The sequence below is a fragment of the Aythya fuligula genome, chromosome 28 (assembly GCF_009819795.1).
Source record: "Aythya fuligula isolate bAytFul2 chromosome 28, bAytFul2.pri, whole genome shotgun sequence".
Lineage (NCBI taxonomy): Eukaryota > Metazoa > Chordata > Aves > Anseriformes > Anatidae > Aythya > Aythya fuligula.
This window is the reverse complement of record NC_045586.1, coordinates 1351834-1376130: the sequence shown is the minus strand read 5'-3', so window position 1 is coordinate 1376130 and position 24297 is coordinate 1351834. Positions and strand designations below refer to the sequence as shown.

General features: G+C 46.6%; 2 protein-coding genes across 2 annotated transcripts; one reads left to right on the top strand and one right to left on the bottom strand.

The window, feature by feature from the left end:
• Positions 1-68: 68 nt before the first annotated feature.
• Positions 69-20479, top strand: COPA (COPI coat complex subunit alpha). The gene is made up of 33 exons (XM_032204388.1): positions 69-166; positions 387-500; positions 914-987; positions 1264-1344; positions 1623-1699; positions 2271-2380; positions 6418-6527; positions 7047-7146; positions 7712-7847; positions 8285-8367; positions 8478-8628; positions 8986-9052; positions 9159-9234; positions 11314-11396; positions 12368-12507; positions 13414-13499; positions 13937-14075; positions 14413-14575; positions 14681-14827; positions 15120-15309; positions 15425-15520; positions 15889-15977; positions 16212-16335; positions 16636-16725; positions 16810-16919; positions 17124-17201; positions 17401-17469; positions 17690-17826; positions 18399-18585; positions 18673-18783; positions 19004-19165; positions 19266-19460; positions 19769-20479. Exons 1-33 carry the CDS (start codon positions 127-129, stop codon positions 19826-19828), a joined length of 3675 nt encoding a protein of 1224 aa, XP_032060279.1. The 5' UTR covers positions 69-126; the 3' UTR covers positions 19829-20479.
• Positions 20480-21036: 557 nt separating this feature from the next.
• On the bottom strand, positions 21037-23043 carry S100A11 (S100 calcium binding protein A11). Its single transcript, XM_032204483.1, has 3 exons — positions 22857-23043; positions 21577-21726; positions 21037-21325 (listed from the first exon to the last, which is right to left on the bottom strand). Exons 1-3 carry the CDS (start codon positions 22857-22859, stop codon positions 21173-21175), a joined length of 306 nt encoding a protein of 101 aa, XP_032060374.1. The 5' UTR covers positions 22860-23043; the 3' UTR covers positions 21037-21172.
• Positions 23044-24297: the final 1254 nt, after the last annotated feature.

The window sequence follows — 24297 nt, the reverse complement described above, 5'->3', positions numbered from 1 at the left end:
CCGCTCTATGCCGCCGGGAGGACTGCGTCTCGTTGGTCGGCGGGGCGGAAGCGGAAGCCGAGGCCGCTTCCGGGACGCCGACGTGGAGGGGTCGGGGCGGAGGAGGCGGCCGGTGGAGGGGGCGCGATGCTGACCAAGTTCGAGACCAAATCGGCCCGGGTGAAAGGTGGCGGCTGGGGGGGCTCGGGGGACCCAGAGGGGGTCTGGGAGTCATGGGTCTGGGTCGCGCGGGGAGCTCCGGGGATCCTCTGGGGGGTCCTGAGGGGAGTCCTGAGGGGGGGGGAGAGCTCCTGGGGTTGGGGGCGGTCCCGAGGGGGCTTCTGGGGGTGTGCTGGGTGCCCTGTCACGGTCTGGTTCCTTCATCCCTTCTCTCCGTGCCTTGGCAGGGCTCAGCTTCCACCCGAAGCGGCCCTGGATCCTCACCAGCCTGCACAATGGCGTCATCCAGCTGTGGGACTATCGGATGTGCACCCTCATCGACAAGTTTGACGAGCATGACGGTCAGTGGGGGTTGAGGGGGGCGGTGTGCGGGGCAGGAGCAGGGCTGAGCGGCTCTGTGGGGCTGCAGGTGGTGGGTGTCATACCCTGCGGCCAGCTCAGTGCTTTCTGAGCACTGCTTTCACACAAATAAAGGGGGGCAGTGTTCGTTTCTGGTGTGAAAATAAATTTGTAGGTGTAAGTGCAAAGGGTTTGGGTGCTTTGCGATGTTTTTCTGTAAGCATGCCGATGAAAAGGAAGGCATTTAGGAGTGGGATACCATCCTCTAAGGTGGTTTCTTGTTGCTTTGAACCTTTTAATTTCTCTGTAGTAAAAAATGTAATGGGGAGTGCACAATTTCCTCTTTGTAGGATGTAAGGGACTGTTCCAGCTGTCGGTTGTCCTGCCTTGTCCAACCTTCTCTTCCTATTCATAGGACCCGTTCGAGGGATTGATTTCCACAAACAGCAGCCCCTGTTTGTTTCTGGAGGCGATGACTACAAAATAAAGGTAACCTTTTACTCCTTTTACCATTGTTCTCTAAAAGGCATTACCCGGGGAGGGATTTTTTTCTGAATTATGATGCTGATGTTTCAGAGGAATGAGTGGTAATTGCAGCAAGTTGAAGACTTTTTATGGCTTGCATTAGAAATATCTTAAACTGGAAGAGGGGGAGGCTTGTAGGTGACCTAGAAGACTAAAATCTTTAGCCTATTGTGAGAAAGCACAAAGAAATCCAGCTGGATGGGGCACGTACCCTCATTGTGCTGCTTTTGTGTTGCTCAGGTGTGGAATTACAAACTGCGCCGCTGCCTTTTCACTCTGCTGGGACACCTGGATTACATCCGCACCACCTTCTTCCACCATGTAAGCTCCTCTAATACTCACCCCGATGTTTGCCTGTGTTCCTCCTGCATGAGTGGAAATCTCTTTTCCTTCCTTGGATGGGAATCTTTGCTAAGGAAGCTCTGCTAAAGCAAAAAGTACAGACGTGGTCCTTTTTAGAGGTGTAAGATGCGTAAATTCTGCCTCTAGTTCTTTAGTAAAATAAAATAAAATGAGGGTAATTTTGGGTGGCAACTGAAAAACACTGGAAGGAGGGAATGTGTGTATTATTTCAGATGCAAACTACTTTGTCTTTTTAGGAATATCCGTGGATTTTGAGTGCTTCTGATGATCAGACCATTCGAGTTTGGAACTGGCAGTCCAGAACTTGCGTCTGGTAAAATCAGTGGATGCTTTAAAAATAACTGTAGGGCTTGGGTGCGAGCTATCCTCATTTGTTGTTTTCAAGTGGAAGATGATACTGATATTTCAAACTGTACATAGTTGAAAGACCAGAACTGTCAAAAAAAAACAAAAACAAAAAAAACAAACAAAAACAAACAAACAAACAACAACAAAAAAAAAACACAAACAGACTAGTAATGAAGATTTCTGTCAGTTATGACTTTTGCTCACTTACATTGATCCTACTAAGCACGTTTGTAATTTCCTGTGTTGGTTGGTTGAACGTTTTTTGAAGTTAAAAGATGCAGCAGTGTTGATACCTATGAAGTTACTGTTATCAGCAAACCAGCCCGTGAATATTCTTATTGAGAACAGCTGTGTTCAGCAGCTGTGATAATTCTTGAAGAGAATTTCCCTTCCTTTCTTGAATTTCCCTTCCAAGTATTATCAGCCATATTCCTCTTTGTCCCTTCTGAGACTGAGCTCATTGCTGTTGGTGCAAAACAGAGCGTGTGCTAATATACTTTATGTTTAAATGGCGTTTTCTGTCCTTTTTGTTGTAGTGTGCTGACAGGACACAACCACTATGTGATGTGTGCCCAGTTTCACCCCTCTGAGGACCTGGTAGTGTCAGCCAGCTTGGATCAGACTGTGCGCGTTTGGGATATTTCTGGTGAGCTGCCCAGATCAAGGGGGTGTCCGGTGGCAAAGCCCACTTCAAAACTGCAATTGCTGAAAGCCAAACGAGGCAGGAAAAAAGTTGGTTCTGATCTGAGAGCAGAAAGAGTAGCCTGTCAGCTCTGGGAGCCTCAGGAAGAACGTTAGAGGTTTGGCAGGGGTCTAGTCCCCTCATTTTTCAAGAAGCTGTAGATTGTTGGCTGAAAGGGACTTCTGGGGCTCATCTAGTCCAACTTCATGCTTGAAGCAGCCTTCTACAACAGTAGATGTCAGCTTTAGGTTTGTGCAGCCCCAAAAAACTCTTTAAGAGTTGGATTTTATAGTCAACATAGGTAACAAGTATTGCTGTCAGAATGGACACAGTGCTGTCAGCTGATCAGCTTTGCCAACGTGCAAGACCTGTAGGAAAATTCTAAAACTTTCTGGGTCACCTTTATCTCTTTCAAAATCTGTTGGAGGCAGCAGTAAGTCATTTGTTCAGAGATAAAGATAAAAAGGCCTCTCTACTCATTGCGCAATGGGCAGGGGATCTTTTTGGTGGTTTAATTGTGGATCATGACAGGAAGATAACATTAGGAATTTGTTCATCGTCCAGTCTGCTTGTCTTTTATAAAGCAAGGCGTGGCCTGGGGATCAGAGCAGGAGTTGCAAGTCAGAAGTCCAAAGTCCTTTGCTGATATCTTAGCTGTTTCTGAGGTTATGCCTAAGGCCACGAGGTGATTCAATGGAATCACGTAGGATCCATAAATGAAAAGCTAAAAGCCAAGAAAATAGGTGGAGAAGGGACTGGTGGGAGGCAGTACTGGTGGTGTCACAGCTTAAACTATTCTAGAGGCAGACCATGGCCCTGCCGCTCTCGCCATTGCAGTTTTGGTTGGGCATGCTGCATTATTTGTAGTACACGCTCAGACACGGCCAGCTGTGTCAACAGTAGGGGCTGGGGACAGGATATCCTGGTTATTTAAAACCTGTCCCCCTCTCCGTACTGCCAGCACGGGGAGTTTAACAGCTATTCTGCTAGGAAGCGTTGCTGCTGCATTCACCCACAAACGCTCTCTCTCAGCAGAGTTCCAGCTGCCAAATTGGTTTGGAGATGGTACAGGGCTTTTTTTTTTTTTTTTTTTCTCTCAGTTGATATGTGATGAGGGGTTTTAGAGACATGCTGAATTATTGACTCAGCTGTCGCTCCAGTCAGACACGACACTGCAGGAATATTAGTGTGTGGAGAAAGACACGGGTAGATGTTAAACAGATTGAAAATAGTACTTTTTTTTTTTTTTTCCTCCCCCCAAAAAGTTTTTTCCCCAAAATGACTTCTGTCCTCAGCAGGACTCTGTTCTGGCTCTAGCAGCCTGCTGGAAATGATTATTTCCACATTTTGTCTGATTCCTGTTATCCATATAATCCTAATCAGAGAGAGCATCATGTGATGTTGAGCTTTAACTCCATTTCTGAGTGCTGCTTATAACTTGCAGCTTCTGCTGACATCAGTGGGATTATTTTTCATCAGGCTTTGGGGTTTTTAGTACTGGCTCTTTGATGCCCCCAGTTAAATGAATTTAAAGGTCGTATTCCACATTCTTCCTCCCAAAACTCAGCTTTGATGGCAGCTGTGGCAGAGTGTGAGGGATGAGGAGCATGACCCAGACCAGACCAGGGTGAAGACTGACTTGTAGTTCTGAACTCCCACAAATTCACTGTTCTTTGGTTTGAAACCTGCTGATAAATGACCTTCAATGTAAAACAAATAAGGTGGAGGTGGAAGGGTCTATTTTCTGCTAATCTGCTGAGAGAGAGTGTGAATGCAGTCAGAATAAGCTTGTTTGTATATTAAAATGCATGAACATTTGTACTGTACTGTTCACCTGTGCTGTGGAATGAAATCATTGCTCATGTGGCTGATATTAACCTACAAAATCTACAAAATAATCTGTTTTTCTTTCTCTTGTTTCTTTTTAAGTATTAACCAGTGAGGAGGATGCTAGTGGTCTTACTCTGATCGGAGTGCTTTCTGTCTGCGCTTTAACACCACGCACCAACTCCTGTTAACCTTCCTCTTGGTTGGCAAATAACAGATGCCTGTCTCTTGGCAAAAAATGCCCTTGTTCTGTCAGGACTCTGTTTAGTCGATCTGGGTGACGTGCTAGAGGATCACCTCAGGGTTTGGGCTGGTGCTGCTGGGACTGGGAGGATCTCTGCTGAAAGTCCCCAGATGGCACCTGTAGACCTGGAGTGCCTCTCCTTGAGCGCCACCTTACGTGCATTTGTGGTGATGGCTGGCGAAACCTTTGGTACAACTTCAGCCCCCACTTCACTTCTCTGCTTGTCCACTGAATGTGTGTGGATTGGAGGGACCAGAATGAACCTAAGCCCAGCAAGGGTGTAGTCAGTACCCAAGAGCCCTCTTTAGTTTCCACCTTGGGTGGGTTACTGACCTCAGGTATAAGGCCTGAATTGTAAGGAAGATGATAGAAGAAAAGAATTTGTAAAGGGCCATCTGTCTGTAGGTCAGTGCTGTCCCTAACACATCAGCCATGTGTTTCAGAAATTGGGTGCCAGGAGTGTCCTGATGCTTCCCTGGTCTCTTTCTCCTTCTCTCCTAACTTACAACGTGTAATTCACCACTAGTATGTTGCCCCTTTTCCTCTGGTTGTTGTAATACCTGCTCTTCTGAGTGCTTGTGTGCATGTCTACCCGAGTCTGCTCTTCAGTTTTTTTTTTTGTTCTTCTAAACAGCTGTCCTTAGAGTGCCTAATATCTGCCTTTCTGCTACAAATTCCCTCTCTGTCCCTGCTCCCTCCCCAGAGCAACACAGGAAGCTGCTGTGTTCTGTGAGTGTTCTGCCTTTCCTTAGATTTGTGCAGTTATGCCAGAAATTTTCCACTTGTGTTCCAGTCCTGTTTCACTGGCTTGTCAAAGGCTCAAGTATTTTCTCTTCTGAAAATCCTACGTTTCTTCACTCGCCTTCTCTGGGTTATATATGTTTTATTCCTCCTTTCTGGGGTGGTTTGTGCCAGCTTTGTAGAAGTTTCCACTCAGCCATTCATGTTCATCATCGTTACTCGGACCATCTGTGTGTGCACCTCCCTCAGTGTGCTGAGCGTTCGTGCTGTGCTGCGAGGCGCTGCTTATCGTGGTCATTTCATCAGCCTAACTTCACAGAAGGGTTTGTTGAGAGGTTGAGCTGCTAATCTATGAGGAGTGTGGGAATCAGAATTGCAATTAGAAAATAATTTTTGCCTTCTGTATCATTTATTCTCTTCTTGTACTTCCCTCTCTGTTAGTCTCCATAGCAGTGCAATTCTGCATTTATCCTAGACAGATTTTTCTTACTCTATAAACTCCATGGTAGCTTTTTGGGGCCAAGTACTTTTGAATCTAAAAGGGTATTTTCTAAGTTTTGTTTTAGCATTTTATGTACAGTCTTTCACTGTGCACTGGCAGATGAGAGGCTCTTTTCATTTCTTTCCATACGGTGTTACGTTGAATTTTAATGAGGAATGTCTTGAAGTAGGTCTGTTTTAATATGGAAAACTTAATGTTCTTCAGAATCAAGAACAGGCTTTTTTTGCTATAGTTTTAGCTCCCCAAAATATCCTGTGCCCAGGCAGACTGATGACCTCAGGATTATGGATTTGGGCAGAGTGGCATGGTTGAAAAGTCCCCTGAAAGCTGCAAGCTCAATTCAGTGAAGGAGGAATGAGAGGAAGAGAAATCAGAATGCCTCAGTCCTTTGCTGAAGTGCCACTGTCTGTGTCCCAGTGAGCTGAGGTGATCCTTTGAGTGGTGTACTGCATTGCAGACTTTCCTTTTTGGTATGTCTAATCTGAGCTGGTACTTTTGGAGGAAGTGGAAGGGAGTCCTGGATATTTCTCACCCTCTTTCAGTCTTTCAAGTTCTCACTTTCCACCTGAAGATGCATATAAACAACATGGGATAGCACTCAACTTGTTTCTGGATAAGGAACGTTGCTTTGATCAACATAATTTTTGCTTCCTCCACCCTATTTCTCCTTCCCCTTTGTCCTTCAAGGCCTAAGGAAGAAGAACCTGTCCCCTGGAGCTGTGGAATCGGATGTCAGGGGAATAACAGGGGTGGATTTGTTTGGGACAACAGATGCAGTTGTGAAGCACGTTCTTGAGGTACAGTGTCAGTGTGTGTGCTCTACAACATTTTCAAATTTGTTTAATGAAATCCTTGTGACCCAAATGACTCTCTAAAAGACCAGAAAAATAGCAGATGAAAAAGAGTTAAAATACCAGCCTCAGCTCAGCGGAGTTATGTGCTCCAAGAATTTTGTAAATTGAAATCTGGAGATGTTTGCATTGAAACCTAACGAGTACCGTTCTCTCTGTATGGCTAAAAGCTCCATTAAATAGCAGACATTATTATTGCCTTGTGTTACTGGAAGCAGCATTCTGTAATGGCTTGTTAAAGCTGGGAAGTGGTGCCTGCTCTGCTGGTGAAGGATGGTATCTGCAAAGCTCATTACCGTGGGCAAAGTCTGTCTAAGCATTTGGTATGAGCAGCATGGCATACAGAAAATAGCGAGAGCTGCATCTTGGCAAGCCTGTCTGCAGTCTTGTCACTTCATTTTTCCTTTGCTCATTACATTCAGTCAGTAACCTGCTTCAAGTGACTGTTTTCTTTTTGCCTTGTAGGGCCACGATCGTGGGGTGAACTGGGCTGCCTTCCATCCCACAATGCCGCTTATTGTGTCAGGAGCTGATGATCGACAAGTGAAGATCTGGCGGATGAATGGTAAGTGGATTCTCGAGGGGGAACCCTTGGGAAGAAGGGTGTAAAGAATTGAAATTTGTTTGAACATTTGTAGGCTGAACCTGAAGGTAATTCACATTTTGCAAGCATGTATGTAGGATGCAGTGGTAAATAATCCCAAACAGCATTGGCTTTTGCAATCTGAAGAGGGCTCAGTTCCCTAGCACACACTTCTAGCTTCTTTTGATTTGCATGCACTTCTGAGCAGAGGTTTGTAGGAACAGAAAAGTTTTTTGATTATGTGCCAATGAAATAAGAAAGGGAGATGATTCTAGAATGAGAAGCACTTCACCAGGAATGGATGCCCTTTTGCCAGCTCAGTCCAGCTAAGCTATATAAAATTCTTTGCACCTTTTTGGAAATCTGGTTTATCTGTTTCTCAGGCAAGCTGTGCTAGCAGTTAAACGTCACAAAAATAAATTGCAGGGAATGGTTTAGTAATAGCCTGATAGAGCCCACTTCATTAAGGTGTTTGCTACATTTCTCATGTGGAATAGCTTAACCCATTTAAGCATTATTTTCTGCTTTCTTTTCCACTTCTGGTTAGAATCCAAGGCCTGGGAGGTTGACACTTGCCGAGGACATTACAACAATGTCTCGTGTGCTGTCTTCCACCCCCGACAGGAACTGATCCTCAGCAATTCAGAAGACAAAAGCATCCGTGTCTGGGATATGTCGAAACGGTTAGTGCGTGTCAGGCGTCCGCCTCAACCTTATTGTGGAAGCTCTTACACATGGGAGAGGCCTACAGTTATTCTTAGAGAAACTAAATACCAGAACTTGTTAAAAACATTAGTTCTAGCGTTTGATAATTACTGAGAAATAAATGTTTTTCATATTTGCTGTCCCTTTGAGACGCACGTTATGGGCAAGGCTTATAATTGTCTGAAGGCAAGTGGAAGAAGACTGACTTGTCTAGTGAAGTTGCTGCTGCAAATATTTTATATGAGACTATATTATTTGACAGAAAGTTATGAATACAGTGTTTTGAACTGTGTGATCTCCTCATGCTGAATGCTAGAGATCAGTCTGAAGTTTGGGATCTTTATTTGGGGACCTGGAGCATACAGCAGAGTTTCCATTTTGTTTACATTCCTTATTTCTTATGTTGCATGTTTAGCACGGGTGTTCAGACCTTTCGCCGTGATCACGATCGCTTTTGGGTGTTGGCAGCTCATCCCAACCTCAACCTCTTTGCTGCAGGTAAAAAACAAAACAAAAAAAAGCATTGAAGGGCTTGGGCTTGGTATCTCCATAATAAGAAAACCCACAGGATTTAATTCAGGTCTGAATTCTTGTATGCCTTTTCCCAGGCCATGACGGTGGCATGATTGTATTCAAATTGGAGCGTGAGCGGCCTGCTTATGCTGTGCACGGGAACATGCTGTATTATGTGAAGGACCGTTTCCTCCGCCAGCTTGATTTTAACAGTTCCAAAGATGTTGCTGTCATGCAGCTGCGAAGGTAAGAGATGAGTGCTTAGCATATTATGAAAGGCATTGCTAGTATCTTTAATCCCTTGTTAGTTCCTCGCTTACAGATAGGTCAGATTGTCACATTCTGCATAGATGTAACTTTTTTTTTTGTAACTGGCTTTAAGTTTGCAGTAATTCAGACTGAAATGCCAGCTTTTGTTTATAAAATGCTGGTGTTCTTACAGTGTTTCCAGGTGGTTCGGGAAATTCATCAAAACAGCTTTTTTTTGGCACTCTGTTTATTAAAAAACAAAACAAAACAAAAAACAAAACAAAACCATGAAGATGACTGTTAGAAATAATCTTGTTTCACTGTAACTTTCTTTTATTTATGACTTTTCTTCAGCGGTTCCAAGTTCCCTGTGTTCAACATGTCGTACAACCCAGCTGAGAACGCTGTCCTTCTCTGCACAGTAAGTCAAGTTTTGCTATGTAACGTGCTAAAGAACATTTCACGAGGCTGTGAATGGCTGTTCTGTGAAATCCTACCTTGAAAATTTTCCTCCCGTCTTCGTGCAGAGAGCCAGCAACTTGGAGAACAGTACTTATGATCTATACACCATTCCCAAGGATGCAGATTCCCAAAATCCGGATGGTAGGCACTTTCTTATTTCACATTATTCCTCTGAGTGTTTGTTGTTGTATAGCTGTCTCCTCCTCCTCCTCTCTCCAACTGTGTGTGTATTATATATAAGAAAAGCTTCATTTTTGTAAGCCTCCCATTGGATTTTTTTTTCTTCATGTTTCCCAATGTCCCTGCAGCACACATCATTTGGCAGGCTTCCTGCTTACTATATCACACAACACTGACTTGAAAAATTCATGTTCATCCCAAACTTTTACTGCTACAAATATATATTTTATAATTTTGTTATTAGTAACTTTCCATTTTCCCTTTCGACACAGCAGGCAGCATTCCTGGCTTGTCAACAGAGATGGATTTTAACCAGATATGTTTTGTTCGAAGAGGTTTTATACTCTGAAAAGTGGCTGTAAAAGTGACAGTGCCAGGGTGCCAGTGCTCATTCTTCCTCTCGGCAAATTCCAGATCAGTTTTGTGCAATTTACAAGTCAAAACATGATTTAGGAAAAGAAAAAAATTCTTTCTCCTAACTGTGAATTCCATTTGGGATCTGAAACTCCAGCTGGTTTCTCCTGCCTCTGTCGTCATGGCAGTAAAGATTTCGAAATGAGTGGGAGTGATGAATGTGTTAGACTGGAATCCAGCTCACTTGTTCTCACATCTATTGATTTCTGCAGATCTAATGAAGGGAACGTTTCTTTGCTGAGTACAGTCAGCAGGTATATTTGGAGAGAGAGAGAAAGGGAGCTTTTTGGTAACTTTATATAAATGAAATGCTACCGAGGATATTATAAATATTAATTTTGACTGAGTCATTCAAAGCTGACTTGTCTGGGGACACCTGGCTTGTCACCCTTTTAGAAAGAAAAGGGTTTATTCCAGAAGAGGTTTTATCCTATTCTGGAGAAGGTGTCAAGGCCTCATGAAAACTAAGCACCTTTAATGTGTTTTCAAGAACAGCACGTAATTCTACTAGCTGATAAATATTTTCTTTAACAAACTGCTGTGTATGCAGAGTTCTCATGATTTCCCTGGTCTGTAATGTAGATATTTAACACGTGCATTGGATTTTTCATCCTCGTGCCCTTCAGTTTATTTACCTGACCTACAAGGGAAGCTAAACTTCCTTATCACCCTTTAATCATCTTTTGGGTAAAAAAAATCAGTTGTTTCCTGAGTGAGGCACAGCCACTGTTAAAGATCTAAAGCCAGTAAAAATACTGCTTTGTGGTGATTCAGAAAAACAGGTGAAGTTGCCATCAGAAAACCCTAAGCAGAGCTGGAAATTGAATTTAGACCAGTCTTTCTTGTGTAGGGTAGTAACTGAGAGCTGAGGCAGTCAGGTTTAAGTCATTTGTTCGGCTGTAGATCTGCCACAAACAGTACTGTGCTTTTAAAAGAGTCCGAAGTCTTGTGGGTGGGTCTGCAAAAACATTTGTGTTGAGCACCAGGAGGACCAGAGAGAAAGGGGATTGGGAACTAAAGAAGGAGAAATTTTGTTTTACCAAAACAGTAGCAACACTCACCTCGCTTGTTTGTTCCCTTCTCCTGCTTCAAAACCTTCTCTGCATCTGAAAAATCCTGCGGCGTGGTTCTTTATGTGTGTCTGACACGCAGAGCGCTGTGTTTGTATTAGCATTTTAAAACTGAGAGAACAGCTGCGTGCTGCTCAGAGTGCAGCCTTTCTCCTCCAGCTCGTTATGTCAGTTTGCAGGGGGGAGAGGGAGGGGGGCTTACATTGAAGCCGGGACCCTCGCTGCTCGGTTTGTTTGGCCAGCAAGGCTCTGCTCGTTAGCTTGACAGACTGTGCTGTCGCCCAGGATGGCCCGCTTCAGCGCCAAGCAGTGGCGTTGGCGGTACAGACAGCCACTTGTCTTGTGCCTTGGCTGGAGAGAAGGGCTGGCGCTGGCCACGCTGCGATCTGAAAGGACATTGGGGGAGGAAATGAGTCTTGCGAATAGCCTCAGGTTAAACATGAATTAGTAGGAAGCAGCTACAACAGCCAAGATGGGATCAAACAAGACTGACTAATGTGTTGCCATAAGAGCCTGCCAGAGGTTTTATTCACTGCCTGCGTCTTTCTCTCCCTAGCCCCTGAAGGGAAACGTTCCTCCGGGCTAACAGCTGTGTGGGTAGCTCGTAACCGCTTTGCAGTCCTGGATCGAATGCACTCGGTAAGGGGACAGGCTTAATAGGGTCATCTTTTTAACGGGGTATATTGTCATTTGGAAACATGCAAATGGAATAGTGGGAGATTGGGTTAACAGAATTATTGGAGATCCACATAGACTGGCAAGGCATTCTCAATAGAAAGTGAGCTGCAGATACACATGAAGAAGGATAATACAATGAAAATGTAGTGAGCTGAAATATTATTTAACTTACGGTAAATGCTGTCTCAGTTGCTGGAAGCTTGCTACTGTAGGTGAGCTCAGAAATGACAGCTGACCAGAACAGGGCTGTGAAGCCACCCGGGTTGCTTTCATAGCATGCAAGTAATGAGAAAATGCTGAAAAAGCAGGTTAGTTTTTATAAAGGTCTTTGATCTCACTTGTGGAGTGAAATAGGAGAAAGAAAGGGGAAAGTAAGTCATGGAAAGTTCTTCCCACTTCAGTTTACTTGGCAGAAAGGGAAATGAGTCTTACGCTTTGCCCAATGCAGAATATTTATCTATTTATTTTGTATCTGATTCAGTATTTTTTTTTGCCTAGTATATTAAAGCTTCTTCTAAGTGTTTTGTTACTCCTCTCTGCCTTCCCTTCCTCTCTTTGCATTTCTCCCTTTTCAACTTCCTCATCTCCTTTATTTACCCTGTGTTCGCCCACCCTCCTTCCCTTCATACTTACTTTGTTCATATGCTCAATGTAGAGAGCACTTGAAAATTATATGTGCTAGCTGACAACAACAGCAGTGGGGCTAAAGGGAAAGCTCACACTCCTGTGTCTGTGCCCTGGTAAACTTAAGTTGTTGGATTTTCCAGAAGGATAATGTCTGATCCTGTCTTGTGAAAGGCTTTGTATTTAATTTGGGCTCTTGAGGTTCAGCTATACAAAAATTCTGAGCTAAAACGATCCTAAATTTCTTTGTATATTCTATCTGACTGCCCTGTGTTGCTGTGTTTTGTTTTCCTCTCATCAAATGGCAGATCCTAATCAAAAACTTGAAGAATGAGATCACGAAGAAGGTGCAGGTGCCGAACTGTGATGAGATTTTCTATGCTGGCACAGGGAACCTGTTACTGAGAGATGCAGACTCCATCACCCTCTTTGACGTGCAGCAGAAGCGGTAAGATCCAGTCTGCTGGGGGAAGTTTTAATATTGTAATCCTGTTGGCGTGTGCCCTCTAGGGACAAGTAATAGCTATTAATGCACTCCAGAATTCAGCATCAGCTGCAGGCTGCGTCAGACTGATCCAAACCACGGCTAACAACTGTTAGGGAGAGCAGAGTGTAAACATAGCCAAGGTGCAGTTTATGCTGCAGGCATTGTGCCATTGATCACAGGGAGATGTGTGCCATATCCTTATAAATTCTGACTACAGAATCGGGTACTATAAAAGTGGAAAGAAATCAAAAACCCCATACTCAGTCGAGCTAAGCTTGCCTGATGCCTTGTCCCTTAGGTTTTATATCTGTTCAAAATGCTCTTAAATTGGAACGTTATAGCACGTTGGTACTGGTTATGTGTTGCTAGCCACAAAGAAAGACAAGTAGCTGGTGCTCTTGGCCATCATTGTCAGCTTGAGAAGGTTCTGGATTAGCAGCAGATCAATGCAGTGTGTCTTGATCGCTTATGTCCCAGAATTTGTCTGGAGTTTCATTTCCTTATCTCTATGTCTTTGCCTTTCTAGTATTGTTGGGAAAGTTATGGATAAATTTATTAAAGCAAACGTTACCTGTAAATACCTTATTTCCTTTGTTCTGTTAAAGCCATCTTTAATCATCTCCATATTTTTCAAGTCAGTTGTCACCCCAAATGTGTTTGTTATTGCACAGGCATGGAGAAAGCTTTGTTTTGTTGAACTAGAGAGACACTGAATTTTGTTGCATGATTTTGTAGCTTCAGAAATGCATAAAGAGGATTCAGAGCATCTGCAAATTGTGCTCGGTGTATTGGAAACTGGTAGTTGATTATAGAGCTTGCTGTGGAGGCATATTGTTCAACTCTAACGTCAGTGCTGTCCTTTTCCAGGACTCTGGCCTCGGTGAAGATCTCCAAGGTGAAATACGTCATCTGGTCGGCTGACATGTCCCATGTAGCTCTGCTGGCCAAGCATGGTAAGCAGGGGCGGCTGCAGTGTTTCACCTGGATCCCAGTGCACACCAGGTCCTTCCTTGGCTGGGAGCGTGTTCCTGTGTTCATGATCTGCTAGAGTAACTGCTCAGTGCTGTGTCTAGTGGTGAAGGTGCAGCTGCAGACGGATTCACAGTGCGAGCCCTGCTGCTTTTTCTCTTCAGTAAAACCTTTCTGCAAGCTTATAGAACAGATGATTTGCTATATTCTTCAAAAAGGATCAGCTATTCTGTCTTTAAAAAAAAAAAAAAAAAAAAAGGCAGATGGTGACAATTTTGTTGTGGTTACTATCATCTTCTCAATGTCCAAATCTGAATATGGTCCCTATTTCTGGGACTGTGGAAGAGAGAAACTTTAAGTCAGAATCAGATATTTAAGAGTAGAGTTACCTGATCCTCCTTCTTTCTGCTTTTGTCTCCAGCCATCATGATCTGCAACAGAAAGCTGGAATCCCTGTGTAACATCCACGAAAACATCCGTGTCAAGAGTGGTGCCTGGGATGAAAGTGGTGTTTTCATCTATACCACCAGCAACCACATCAAATACGCTGTCACCACAGGGTAAGTCTGAGAGTTAAACAGAGTCCTTGAACTGGCTGCCCTTGTGCAGACTACCAGTGTTTTTATTTTGTTGTTTGTTTGGCAGATGCCAAAGTTAGTGCTGGTGCAACTCCACTTTTACAGTACGGATGGTCCCCAGGGCAGTTAGAGCTAAATAGATGCTCCTGGCTCATGTTTGGTTGCTTACCCTATGCACTGGTGTTTTATTGCTGGCTTGGGTGTCTGCTCTATTCGTCTGACTGGGGCTTGAGGGCTAAAACAGCATAGTGAGCCTCCTTTGTGGTAGGGGATGTGGCCATACAGACATGGTGTGAACATGTGCTGTGTGTTGGCATAGGGATCATGGAATCATCCGCACCCTGGACCTTCCTATCTATGTTACCCGTGTGAAGGGGAACAACGTGTACTGCCTGGACAGAGAATGCCGCCCCAGGGTCCTCACCATTGATCCCACAGAGTTCAAATTCAAGCTGGCATTGATTAACAGAAAGTATGATGAGGTGAGGCATGAGAAACTCTGCGCTATTTCTTGGCCGTGGCCTGAGTGTTCAAGAACGTTCCTTGTGAGTGGTGTCAGCTTCACTGCCTGGGCCTTTTCTTTGCAGGTGCTGCACATGGTGAGGAATGCTAAGCTTGTGGGCCAGTCCATCATTGCCTACCTGCAGAAAAAGGGCTACCCTGAGGTGGCCCTGCACTTTGTCAAAGACGAGAAGACCCGTTTCAGCCTGGCACTGGAGTGTGGCAACATTGAGGTGAGGTGGCAAATGGTGTTGGGAGAAGGGCATGTCTTTTGGGTTGTCACTTTGGGGATGATAGCTGCCCTACTAAAGTGTGTGCGGGCCCTTGTGGAGGCATGATTTAGTGCAGCGAACTTCGTAATTTCCAGCTTTTCATCAAGGGCGTTATTAACAGAAGCCTGTAGAGAAAACTGCTTCTGCAAACCCTCATAGTATTTTTGGTGGGGCAGAGAATCAAGCTCAAGTCTTGTGTGTTGAGCATTTCTTTTCAGATCTGACCTTGTAACCGCATCAATTGTCTTGTTAGATTGCTCTGGAAGCAGCCAAGGCTCTGGATGACAAGAATTGCTGGGAGAAACTGGGAGAAGTGGCATTACTGCAGGGAAATCATCAGATTGTGGAGATGTGCTACCAGCGCACCAAGAACTTTGATAGGCTCTCCTTTCTCTATCTTATCACTGGCAATCTGGAGAAGCTTCGGAAGATGATGAAGATAGGTGAGTGCAGGAGAATGAATTAAGATGTGCTGAGCTCCTAGAGGGAATGAGCAGCATCCCAGAGAAGGACATTTCTCTGACTTCTTCGTGACTTTTTTTTTCTGTTTCTGTCTAGCTGAGATCCGTAAGGATATGAGTGGCCACTACCAGAATGCCTTGTATCTAGGAGATGTGGCAGAGAGAGTGAGGATCCTGAAGAACTGTGGGCAAAGTGAGTAATGTCAGTCTAATGTGTTTCTCGGGGCTGAGGAGCAGCTGGAGAGGTTTTGGGGGTGAATGGTAATTTCTGAAGAGAGATGAGCATAATCTCTTACTGAGAGATGGACAGAGAAAGTAATGCAAGAGTCACAATACAATCCAGGAGATGTGAAACAACCTTGGAGCATATTCAGGTGGTCAGTCACTTGCTCACACTAGTCCTAAATCCAGTGATGCCCCTAGAAGTGTAATTTTACACCTTAGTACATGCATGCTGCTAATCTTTCCTTTTGACAGTGTGGTCATGCTTGTTGGTATGAGAGGTTTTCTTTCTGCATAATACAAAGAACACACACTCATGTTTGTTATACTTAATTTCAGAGTCCCTGGCCTATCTCACGGCTGCAACTCATGGTCTGGATGAGGAAGCTGAAAACCTGAAGGAGACCTTTGATCCTGAAAAGGAAACGGTTAGTGACTAATGCTTCAGAACAAGAACCTTACAGTTTTGGGAAGAAGATGGCAGTGGGACACGGTGTTAGTGTGACTGGCATGACAGCCCCTTTCTGAGAGGGAGACACCGTGTTCCTTTTCTGTCACTACTTAACAAAACCTTGAGACTGTGTTACATGGAGGTGGGTAGGTCAAAGAACGGGATTTTCCTTATATGGCCTTTAGCTGTTTTTTTGCTCCTTTCTGCTCAGATTCCAGACATTGATCCCAATGCAAAACTGCTGCAGCCTCCTGCTCCTGTCATGCCTCTGGATACCAACTGGCCATTGCTGACTGTTTCCAAGGGGTTCTTTGAAGGAACAATTGCTAGCAAAGGTATTGTTTTATACTTAGAAGGTCACATTAAGTTGGGATATGCAGAACAGGAGATGTTTGTTCCCATGGCTCCTGGTCTGTTGCTGTTAAACCCCAGATTTGCTGTGTGTTACTAGTAGGGGCTGGACTGCAGCTTGGTATTTACACCATCCTTGGCAAATCTTCTAAAAATCTTTGTTCTTTTAACACAAGATAGGGTTTGGTAATTGGAGGGGAGAATGCTGGCCTAACTTAATTATTTTCTTAACACCTGTCCAACTCAGAGATGAATAAACAAATAATCCTGTCCTTCTTTTTTAGGCAAAGGGGGTGCCTTAGCTGCTGACATTGATATTGACAATGTTGGCACTGAAGGCTGGGGAGAAGATGCAGAATTGCAGCTGGATGAAGGTGGGTAAATTAAAGAGTGTTTCTTACAGAAGTGAATATGTGCCTGTGTAGGAGCTCTAACTGTTTTTCCCCCTTCCCATGCAGATGGCTTTGTGGATGCTGGAGAAGGCTTTGGAGAGGAAGGTCTAGGTAAAGGGCAGGAAGAAGGAGGTGGATGGGAAGTTGAAGAAGATTTGGATCTTCCCCCTGAACTGGTAAGGGGCTGTTGAGACGATGATGCTTTTGGGAGACTTCTCACTTTTAGCCCAGTTTTAGTTACTTAGGAAAGCAATGACAAGTCATGGTGGGCTGGGGAGGGGGGAAAAGCATTATGGGCTTCATCAGAGGCTTGGCTACCTCTGATATAATCTGGGTGCTGGAAGCTTACACGCTAATTGCTGCTCTGTGTCTTCCCCCAGGATGTTCCTGCTGGTCCAGCAGGAGGAGCAGAGGATGGATTCTTCGTGCCACCCACCAAGGGCACCAGCCCAGCTCAGGTAACAGCACACATCTTTGATTTTTCAGCTTTCTGTTTTCTTTCTGTTTTGGTGCTTTTTTCAGGTTTAGACCTTACTAAAATTCATCTGTGAGCACAACACAGGAACTTGTTAAGGGGAACGTGGGGTGATGAGGGTAAGATCAGAAAAATGTGTGCACATGCACAACTCCTCTTGTATGTTTTTTCCCATCTTGTAGGTGTGGTGTAACAATTCGCAGCTTCCTGTTGACCACATTCTGGCAGGCTCCTTTGAGACAGCCATGAGAGTAAGTTACACTTGGAATTCGTGGGGGAAAAAATGCCCCTGTCCCAAGTATTTTTATTTCTGATCCAATCTGAAGCTTTGTTTTGTGTTCTACTGTGAATCATTTTATGCATTGCTTTCTCTGGATGTAAAGTAAGAGGTTCTGTGATCCTAAGTGATGATTGCAGCTTCTGTATGGCCCTGGACAGCTTTTACTCAGCACATCAATGTATTCTTTCCAGCTCCTCCATGACCAGGTAGGAGTAACAAACTTTGGACCCTACAAGCAGCTGTTCCTGCAGACCTATGCCCGTGGCCGTACGACCTACCAAGCCCTGCCATGTCTCCCTACCATGTATGGATACCCACATCGCAACTGGTAAGCAACTGGGTTAGTTCCTCTTCTGTGCTATTCTCCTGGTGCCACGTACCTCCCTGTGTCTTTCACTCTCTGTTCTGAAGGGAGGAGCCTTCCTGTTTGCTGGATGTTAATAGGAAGTGTGTTCCCTCTTTAGTGGGGTTTTTCTGCTGATGGTTAGATGTTAAGATGTTGAAGCTATTTTTATTTTCTTTTTTTTTGGTGAAAACAGAGTGAGGCAGTCAGGATGTTGTGTTTTCTATCACTAATGCTCTGCCTCTGACAAAGCTAGTCCAAACCTTGGGATGTCTAGAGAAGCACAGATGTGTATTTTTAGTGGTGGCTGGAAACTGCTGTAGAAGAATGAGCCAGATTTTTCTAGTGTGTTAATGAAAAGAGAGCTGGGCATTGAATGTGACAACTAATGGAAGCACAGGTGCCTTTTATGCTAAGCTAATGGCCAAGAAAAACAGCATGGCCCTGGGTCAAAATGTTGCTGATATTTGCAGCTGAGCTGACTGTGTAATGCAGGTGTGTTCTTGCTGGCCCCTGTATTAGTCCTGCTTGCATTCCCATCCCCTCTCTGCCCCCAGGAAAGAAGCTGGCTTGAAGAATGCTCTCCCTGCTGTGGGACTGAAGCTTAATGACCTGATCCAGCGCTTGCAGCTGTGCTACCAGCTCACTACAGCTGGCAAGTTTGAGGAGGCTGTGGAGAAGTTCCGCTCCATCTTGCTCAGTGTGCCCTTGCTGGTGGTGGACAACAAGCAGGAGATTGCTGAGGTGAGGGGCAGATCTCTTTTGTCCATATTGTCTGCGTGCTTCTGGGGCAGGAGGCCAAATGCTTGACTCCATCTTTCTCTCTCAAAGGCCCAGCAGCTGATAGCCATTTGTCGGGAGTATATTGTAGGACTCTCAATGGAGATTGAGCGGAAGAAGTTGCCTAAGGAGACCCTGGAGCACCAGAAGCGAGTCTGTGAGGTACAGTAACTCTGAATTTCCTCGCTGGGTGCCTGGGAGAAGCCTGTGGGTTTAAAAAAGCATCAGGAATCCTGAATTCTATTTCCTGCCTTCGAAGCAGATGTGGCAGTGATTACCTGGAAGGGGTCGGAGTGTTTCTTGGAGCATTTTCAGGGCATCCAGTTTCTCACGTCCTTGGTAATGATTGTATCCTCACTTTTCCTCCTTGTCCCCGCTGCAGATGGCTGCCTATTTCACCCACTCCAACCTGCAGCCTGTCCACATGATCTTGGTACTGCGCACTGCACTTAACCTGTTCTTCAAACTCAAAAACTTCAAGACAGCTGCTACTTTTGCTCGTCGGCTACTAGAGCTGGGTCCGAAGCCTGAGGTGGCCCAGCAGGTATGTCTGTGAGGTGCATTGCCAGAAATATTTGCTGTGGCAGATCCTATTTGGACTGCTTCCTAGCTGTACCTCTGGTTGATGTGGTTGCTTTTTGCAGACCCGCAAGATCTTGTCAGCATGTGAGAAGAATCCCACTGACACCTACCAGCTTAACTATGACATGCACAACCCCTTTGACATCTGTGCTGCCTCTTACCGACCCATCTATCGTGGCAAGCCCGTGGAGAAGTGTCCCCTTAGTGGAGCCTGCTACTGCCCTGAGTTCCAGGGGCAGATCTGCCGTGTCACAACAGTAAGGGAGTCTCTGTTGCAACCCAGTCTGTGATGTTTTCTGCTAGAGAGGATTCCAGCAGCTTCCCCCTTGTGCTCCCTAACTTGAGTCAGCGTGGGTTTTGGGTCAGTGGCAGGGAACTTGGCATTTGGGGTGGAGCAGTTTGGGAATTGTGAAATACAGCGTAGCTTAAAAATCCCCTTCAGGGACTGACATTGCAGCGATTGGCAATGTGTGTTCTTCAGAACCATCTAGGCTCTCAAGGCAACATACAGGGTCGGGCTGTTTTGTTACTTTTGAACGTTAATTATCTCCCTTTTATTCCTCAGGTGACAGAGATCGGCAAGGATGTCATTGGGCTGCGGATCAGCCCACTCCAGTTCCGCTAGGGCATGTGCCTATCCCAGGGAGGTGTGGGATCAGAGGGAAATGGTCCCGTTTGACAGTACAGCATGGAAACTTTCACCTCCCACCATTCCAGCTTCTAGTTATCTCTTCACCTCACCGTAGCTATGCCTGTGCTGTGTCTTAACTGCTCTTCCCCACCCAGGAATGCTGTAGCGCGCCTCTCTGCTGCTTTGAAGTAGGGATCCTCTTTCTAACTTGGAATCCTGTTTTCACATCTGATCCAGCTGATGTGATGTTTTGTGTACCATAGATTCCAGGCTTTTTTTTCCAGAGGATAAAGTGTGGTTCTTGCTGAGACCTTGGTATAGTAGAGTGCGCTCAATAGAAACTGCTCAAGAGGCAAGGACTGCCTCTCATGTCCTTCAGTGTTGGGCTCCTAAAAGAAGCACTCAAAGATCCTGCTGCAACCTGGGCAGCAGGAGGAGTCAAACCTGGGTCTCAAAAGAGGGTGGCACGATCTGGAACCAGTACCGAGGCAGGGCCTGTCCCTGCTCAGGGCAACCCTGCTGCCCTCAGAAGTGACTGGAGAGCAGCTAGGCAACCAAGTGCTAGTGTTGACTGTTTTGTTGTCCTAGTAGCATTTCTCAACATAATCTGCCTCTAACACGAATAAAGTAAATTGACTGTCTGGATCTTCCTGTTCTGCAGCTTAGTTGTTCTTACTGATTTACAGTAGATAACACATTACATTTCCTCTTTTCATGTCCCACCTCCCACTCATTTGTGCTGTTAAGCTGCCAGATCTGAAGAGTTCTGAAGTTTCCAGAAAATGGAGGCCACAGTATTGAAATAATGAATCATGCCAGCAGGGGCTGCTTCTGCTAATTATTAATGTGGAACTGCTGTTGCCTATGCTCAAAGTGTCCTCACTGGTAAGGCTCCTGTCCTTACTTTCCCATGTGTAGTTGTACTGTTTGGTATTACTGTGGCTTTCCGTGTGTTACTTAGCAGCCTGGAGGGTCTTCAGAATCAGGCAGATTGTAGTTTCCAACAGTGACAAGTTGAACATACATTCTTGCACCAGTGGAGAAGCAGAAACCCTAGAGTTCCTGCTCCCTTGTTGCTCCCTAGTTGTCTAGTTCTTCCTCTAAAATAAAACCATGCCATAAGCTAGGATTTTAAACCTTTATTTTATTCATAAAAAGGGGGAGTGGGAATCACAGAATCACAGAACTGTAGGGATTGGAAGGGACCTCGAAAGATCATCGGGTCCAACTCCCCTGCCAAAGCAGGTTCCTCCCACTCTTAATGGCGTTCCTTCCAGTTTTGCATGGGTTTTGTTCAAGGAATGTTGGTAGTTGGGGGGCAGATGAAAGTCGCTGGGACTAATGGTTAGGGGCCTGAACAAGCAGGGCATCATGGCAGGCCACTGCGATGCCTCCAATGAGGTTCAAGAACTCCTGGAAATCCAGCTGCCCATCACTGTTCAAATCGAGTTTCTTCATCATCCTGTCCAGGACAGCTGGGTCCCTCTGATTCTGCAAAAAATCAAAGAGATTGGGATCAATGCCTGCCTCGAGGCAAAGGTGTCCTTTGCTGTACACACTCAGGTACAAGCCTGCAGCTGCTGAGTTCATCACTAGCAGCAAGGGTTTGGCAGAGGGAAGCAGAATCCAGCTGGGGCAACTCCAATCAGGTGTGCTCTGGCTTCTGGTAGAAGTGAAGTCTTTTCCCCTGCCCCCTCCCATGCTCATGTGGCTGGAGGACTCCTGGCCTGGATTTCACTCACCTTTGTGAAGGATGCCAGCTCAGTGTTCATGAAAGCCAGGAACTCCCTCTTGGAGAGCTTTAAGTTGTCCCCTTCACGCCCTGCGTACCGCTGGAAGACGGCCAGCAGGGACTCAATGCAGCGTTCGGTCTCGGTGGGGGACACCTTGGACTGCAGGAGTGGAGCAAAAGCAAAAGTTCAGGCTGGTGCTTGCAGCGAGCTCTGTGCTCGCAGAAGAGCAGCAACAGCTTCCAGAGGGAGGCTGGGCTGAGGGAGCCCTCCTGCCATCCCCTTTAGGGAGCCTGCTGCGCCCAATCTGTCCAGGTGCATTTTTCCTTGGTATTCCTTTTCTTGGTGACCTGCACAGCTCTTCGGTGAGGAGGGACCCAGGGGAGGGGCAGGGAGTGGTTTGGGAAGCACCTGGATGCCTTGGGAGCATGGAAAATTCCCTGGGGAGACACCAGCAGTCGAGGGAGGAGGGCTGCTCCCTCTGGTTTACTCAGCATTCTCCAACATGGCTTAATTGGAAGATAAACCTCCCTTTCCCTCCCCCTGCCCTGTCTGGCCAGAGGAGAAACTCTGAGTCACCAGAGAAAAATGTGAGCAGAGCAGCAGCGGAGTTGGCTCCCCAAACTGCTGCCTGGGCTGGGGGAGCTGGGGTGGCTCCTGATGAGCCTTCAGCAGGGCCAGCCAGGCCCTAAAAGCGAGGGAACACCAGGGACATGGGGCTCTTTCCCCTCCCCAGGGCTCCAAATTTTGGGAAAAGGGACCTCGCAGGCAGGGCTGGGTGGAGTCTGCCCTTCCCTCCCTAACCTCAGCATCCTGGGGACTCCCTGCCACATCCTGCCCCGCCTGAGGCTGAATTCAGCCTTTTTTGGTTAAAGTGGCACTGAGTTGCTTCCTTCCTGAACCTCGTTTTTTCATCTCCTGGTCTCCCTGAGCCCCCCACCCTGGTGCTGTGAGCTGGGTGGAGGCCAAGCCACAGCCCTGAGCCCAGCGCTGGGCAGCAGCAGCAGCACTGGAAAGAGGAAGGCGAGGGGAGGGAAGGGACTGGGGGGTGAGGGGAGGAGAGAAATAGGGGGCAAATATCCCCTTGCTGTTTCCCTGCAGCCACGGGGACCCTTTGCTCTCCCACTCTGAGCCCCCTTCCAACCCCCCTTTCCCGAGGAGGCTGAGCTCAGCCCTTGGCCCCGTTCCCTCTTCCCAGTGCCAAGACACGTCTCGCTTCCAGCTCGGGGCCTCTTCCCTGAGGGAAACGCTCCAACGCCCTCTCCCCCTGGGCCGGGGTCGTGCTCACTCACCATGGCTGAGTCTCGGGGCTCAGTGGGACCGCGGTACGGTTCGAGGTAGAATCGAGACGGGTGTGAGCTTCGTCCGCCACCGCCCTGCCAGCGCCCAGCCCCGGCTCAGCCCCCTGGGCCACGTTGGGCAATCGGCGGCTCTAACGGCAGATCCCGACGTGCCTGCGGTCCCCACCTCAGCTTGGGCCCCTCCTCCATCCTCTTCCCTCCTGCATTTTATTTTTTTGTGCTTGTATTTTCTCTTTTGTCCGTTTTTTTTTTTTTTTTTTTTTTTTTTCTCCTTAGTTTTGTCTACTCGTCCCTATGCATTTTTTTTTTCTTAACCAAGTCTTCTCAGGGCTGAGCCCTGCGGCTGCCTCACTGCTCCCCACACTACCATTGGGCCTTCCTCTTCCTCCAGCGACCTTTGGGCACCCCCGAGGGCAGCCCCCCCTGTGTCCCTGCCCCTTCCTGTGCTCACCACCAGGAGAGCTTTGCCAATAACCTGTTTTTATTTGCCAATAACGCGTTACAAGCTCAACCTGTTGTAAAAAGGGGGCAGCTGCTCTCTAGGGTTGAAGGCAGCCCCTTTGGGTCCTGCTGCAGGTGGGATTTGTCCCAAGCAGCCTCAGTCCCTGTGCCACTGGAGGGCTGAAGACAGGGAGAGGCAGAAGAGGGACAGGAGACACCCAAAGGCAAAGTTTTGGGCCCACCTCACTCCCAGCTGGGGGCTACGGGGGCAGAAACTGTCCTGCTGGGTGCCTCTGCCCCTGGGGTGTCCTTGTCCGCCGCCCCCGGCCCTACCCTGCCGCTCCTCATGCTGCGGCACCAGGGAGGCTGCTGAGACACGTCAGCCTTGCCTTGCCACTGCAACCGCAGTGTGGTGACGTCCTTGGCACTCGGTGTGGATACGGAGCCGCCCGCCCTGGCCCCGATTTCACCCAAAAGCTTTGGGGAGAGGAGGGGGGAGGCGTGGAGTGGACAGGTTGGGGGGCAACCATCCTCAATCTCATTTCCTTCCTTTCTTTCCCCAGTTCCCTTCCCATATTTTTATCTGTGTATTGGGGAAAAATATCTTCTCCACCGCTACCCTAAATCTCATAAACAGTTCATTGCAAATGAATCAAAAAGATTTTCTGATGCGGGGAGCTGAGGGCAGGAAGGCTTCTGCTCTTTGGTCTGCACTTCCACCTGCGGTTTGCAGCCTCCTCTTTGTGCTTCCTGAGCGCTGCAGCAGCGCTCGCTCCTCCGCCCAGCTTTTATCTCCCCCTAGCTTTTATTTCCCCCTTTGCAAAAGCAAATCCCGGAGGGGCTGTGGCCTGGCCCCAGCCTGGCTGCGGTGTGGGATTTGTGGAGATTTCTATTTCTTGCTGTTGCTCTGTGTGTTTGCGATCAAGGCACTGGCACCGTTTGCAGACGCACCATCTGTGCTGCCATATGTTTGTCACCGGTCACGTGCATG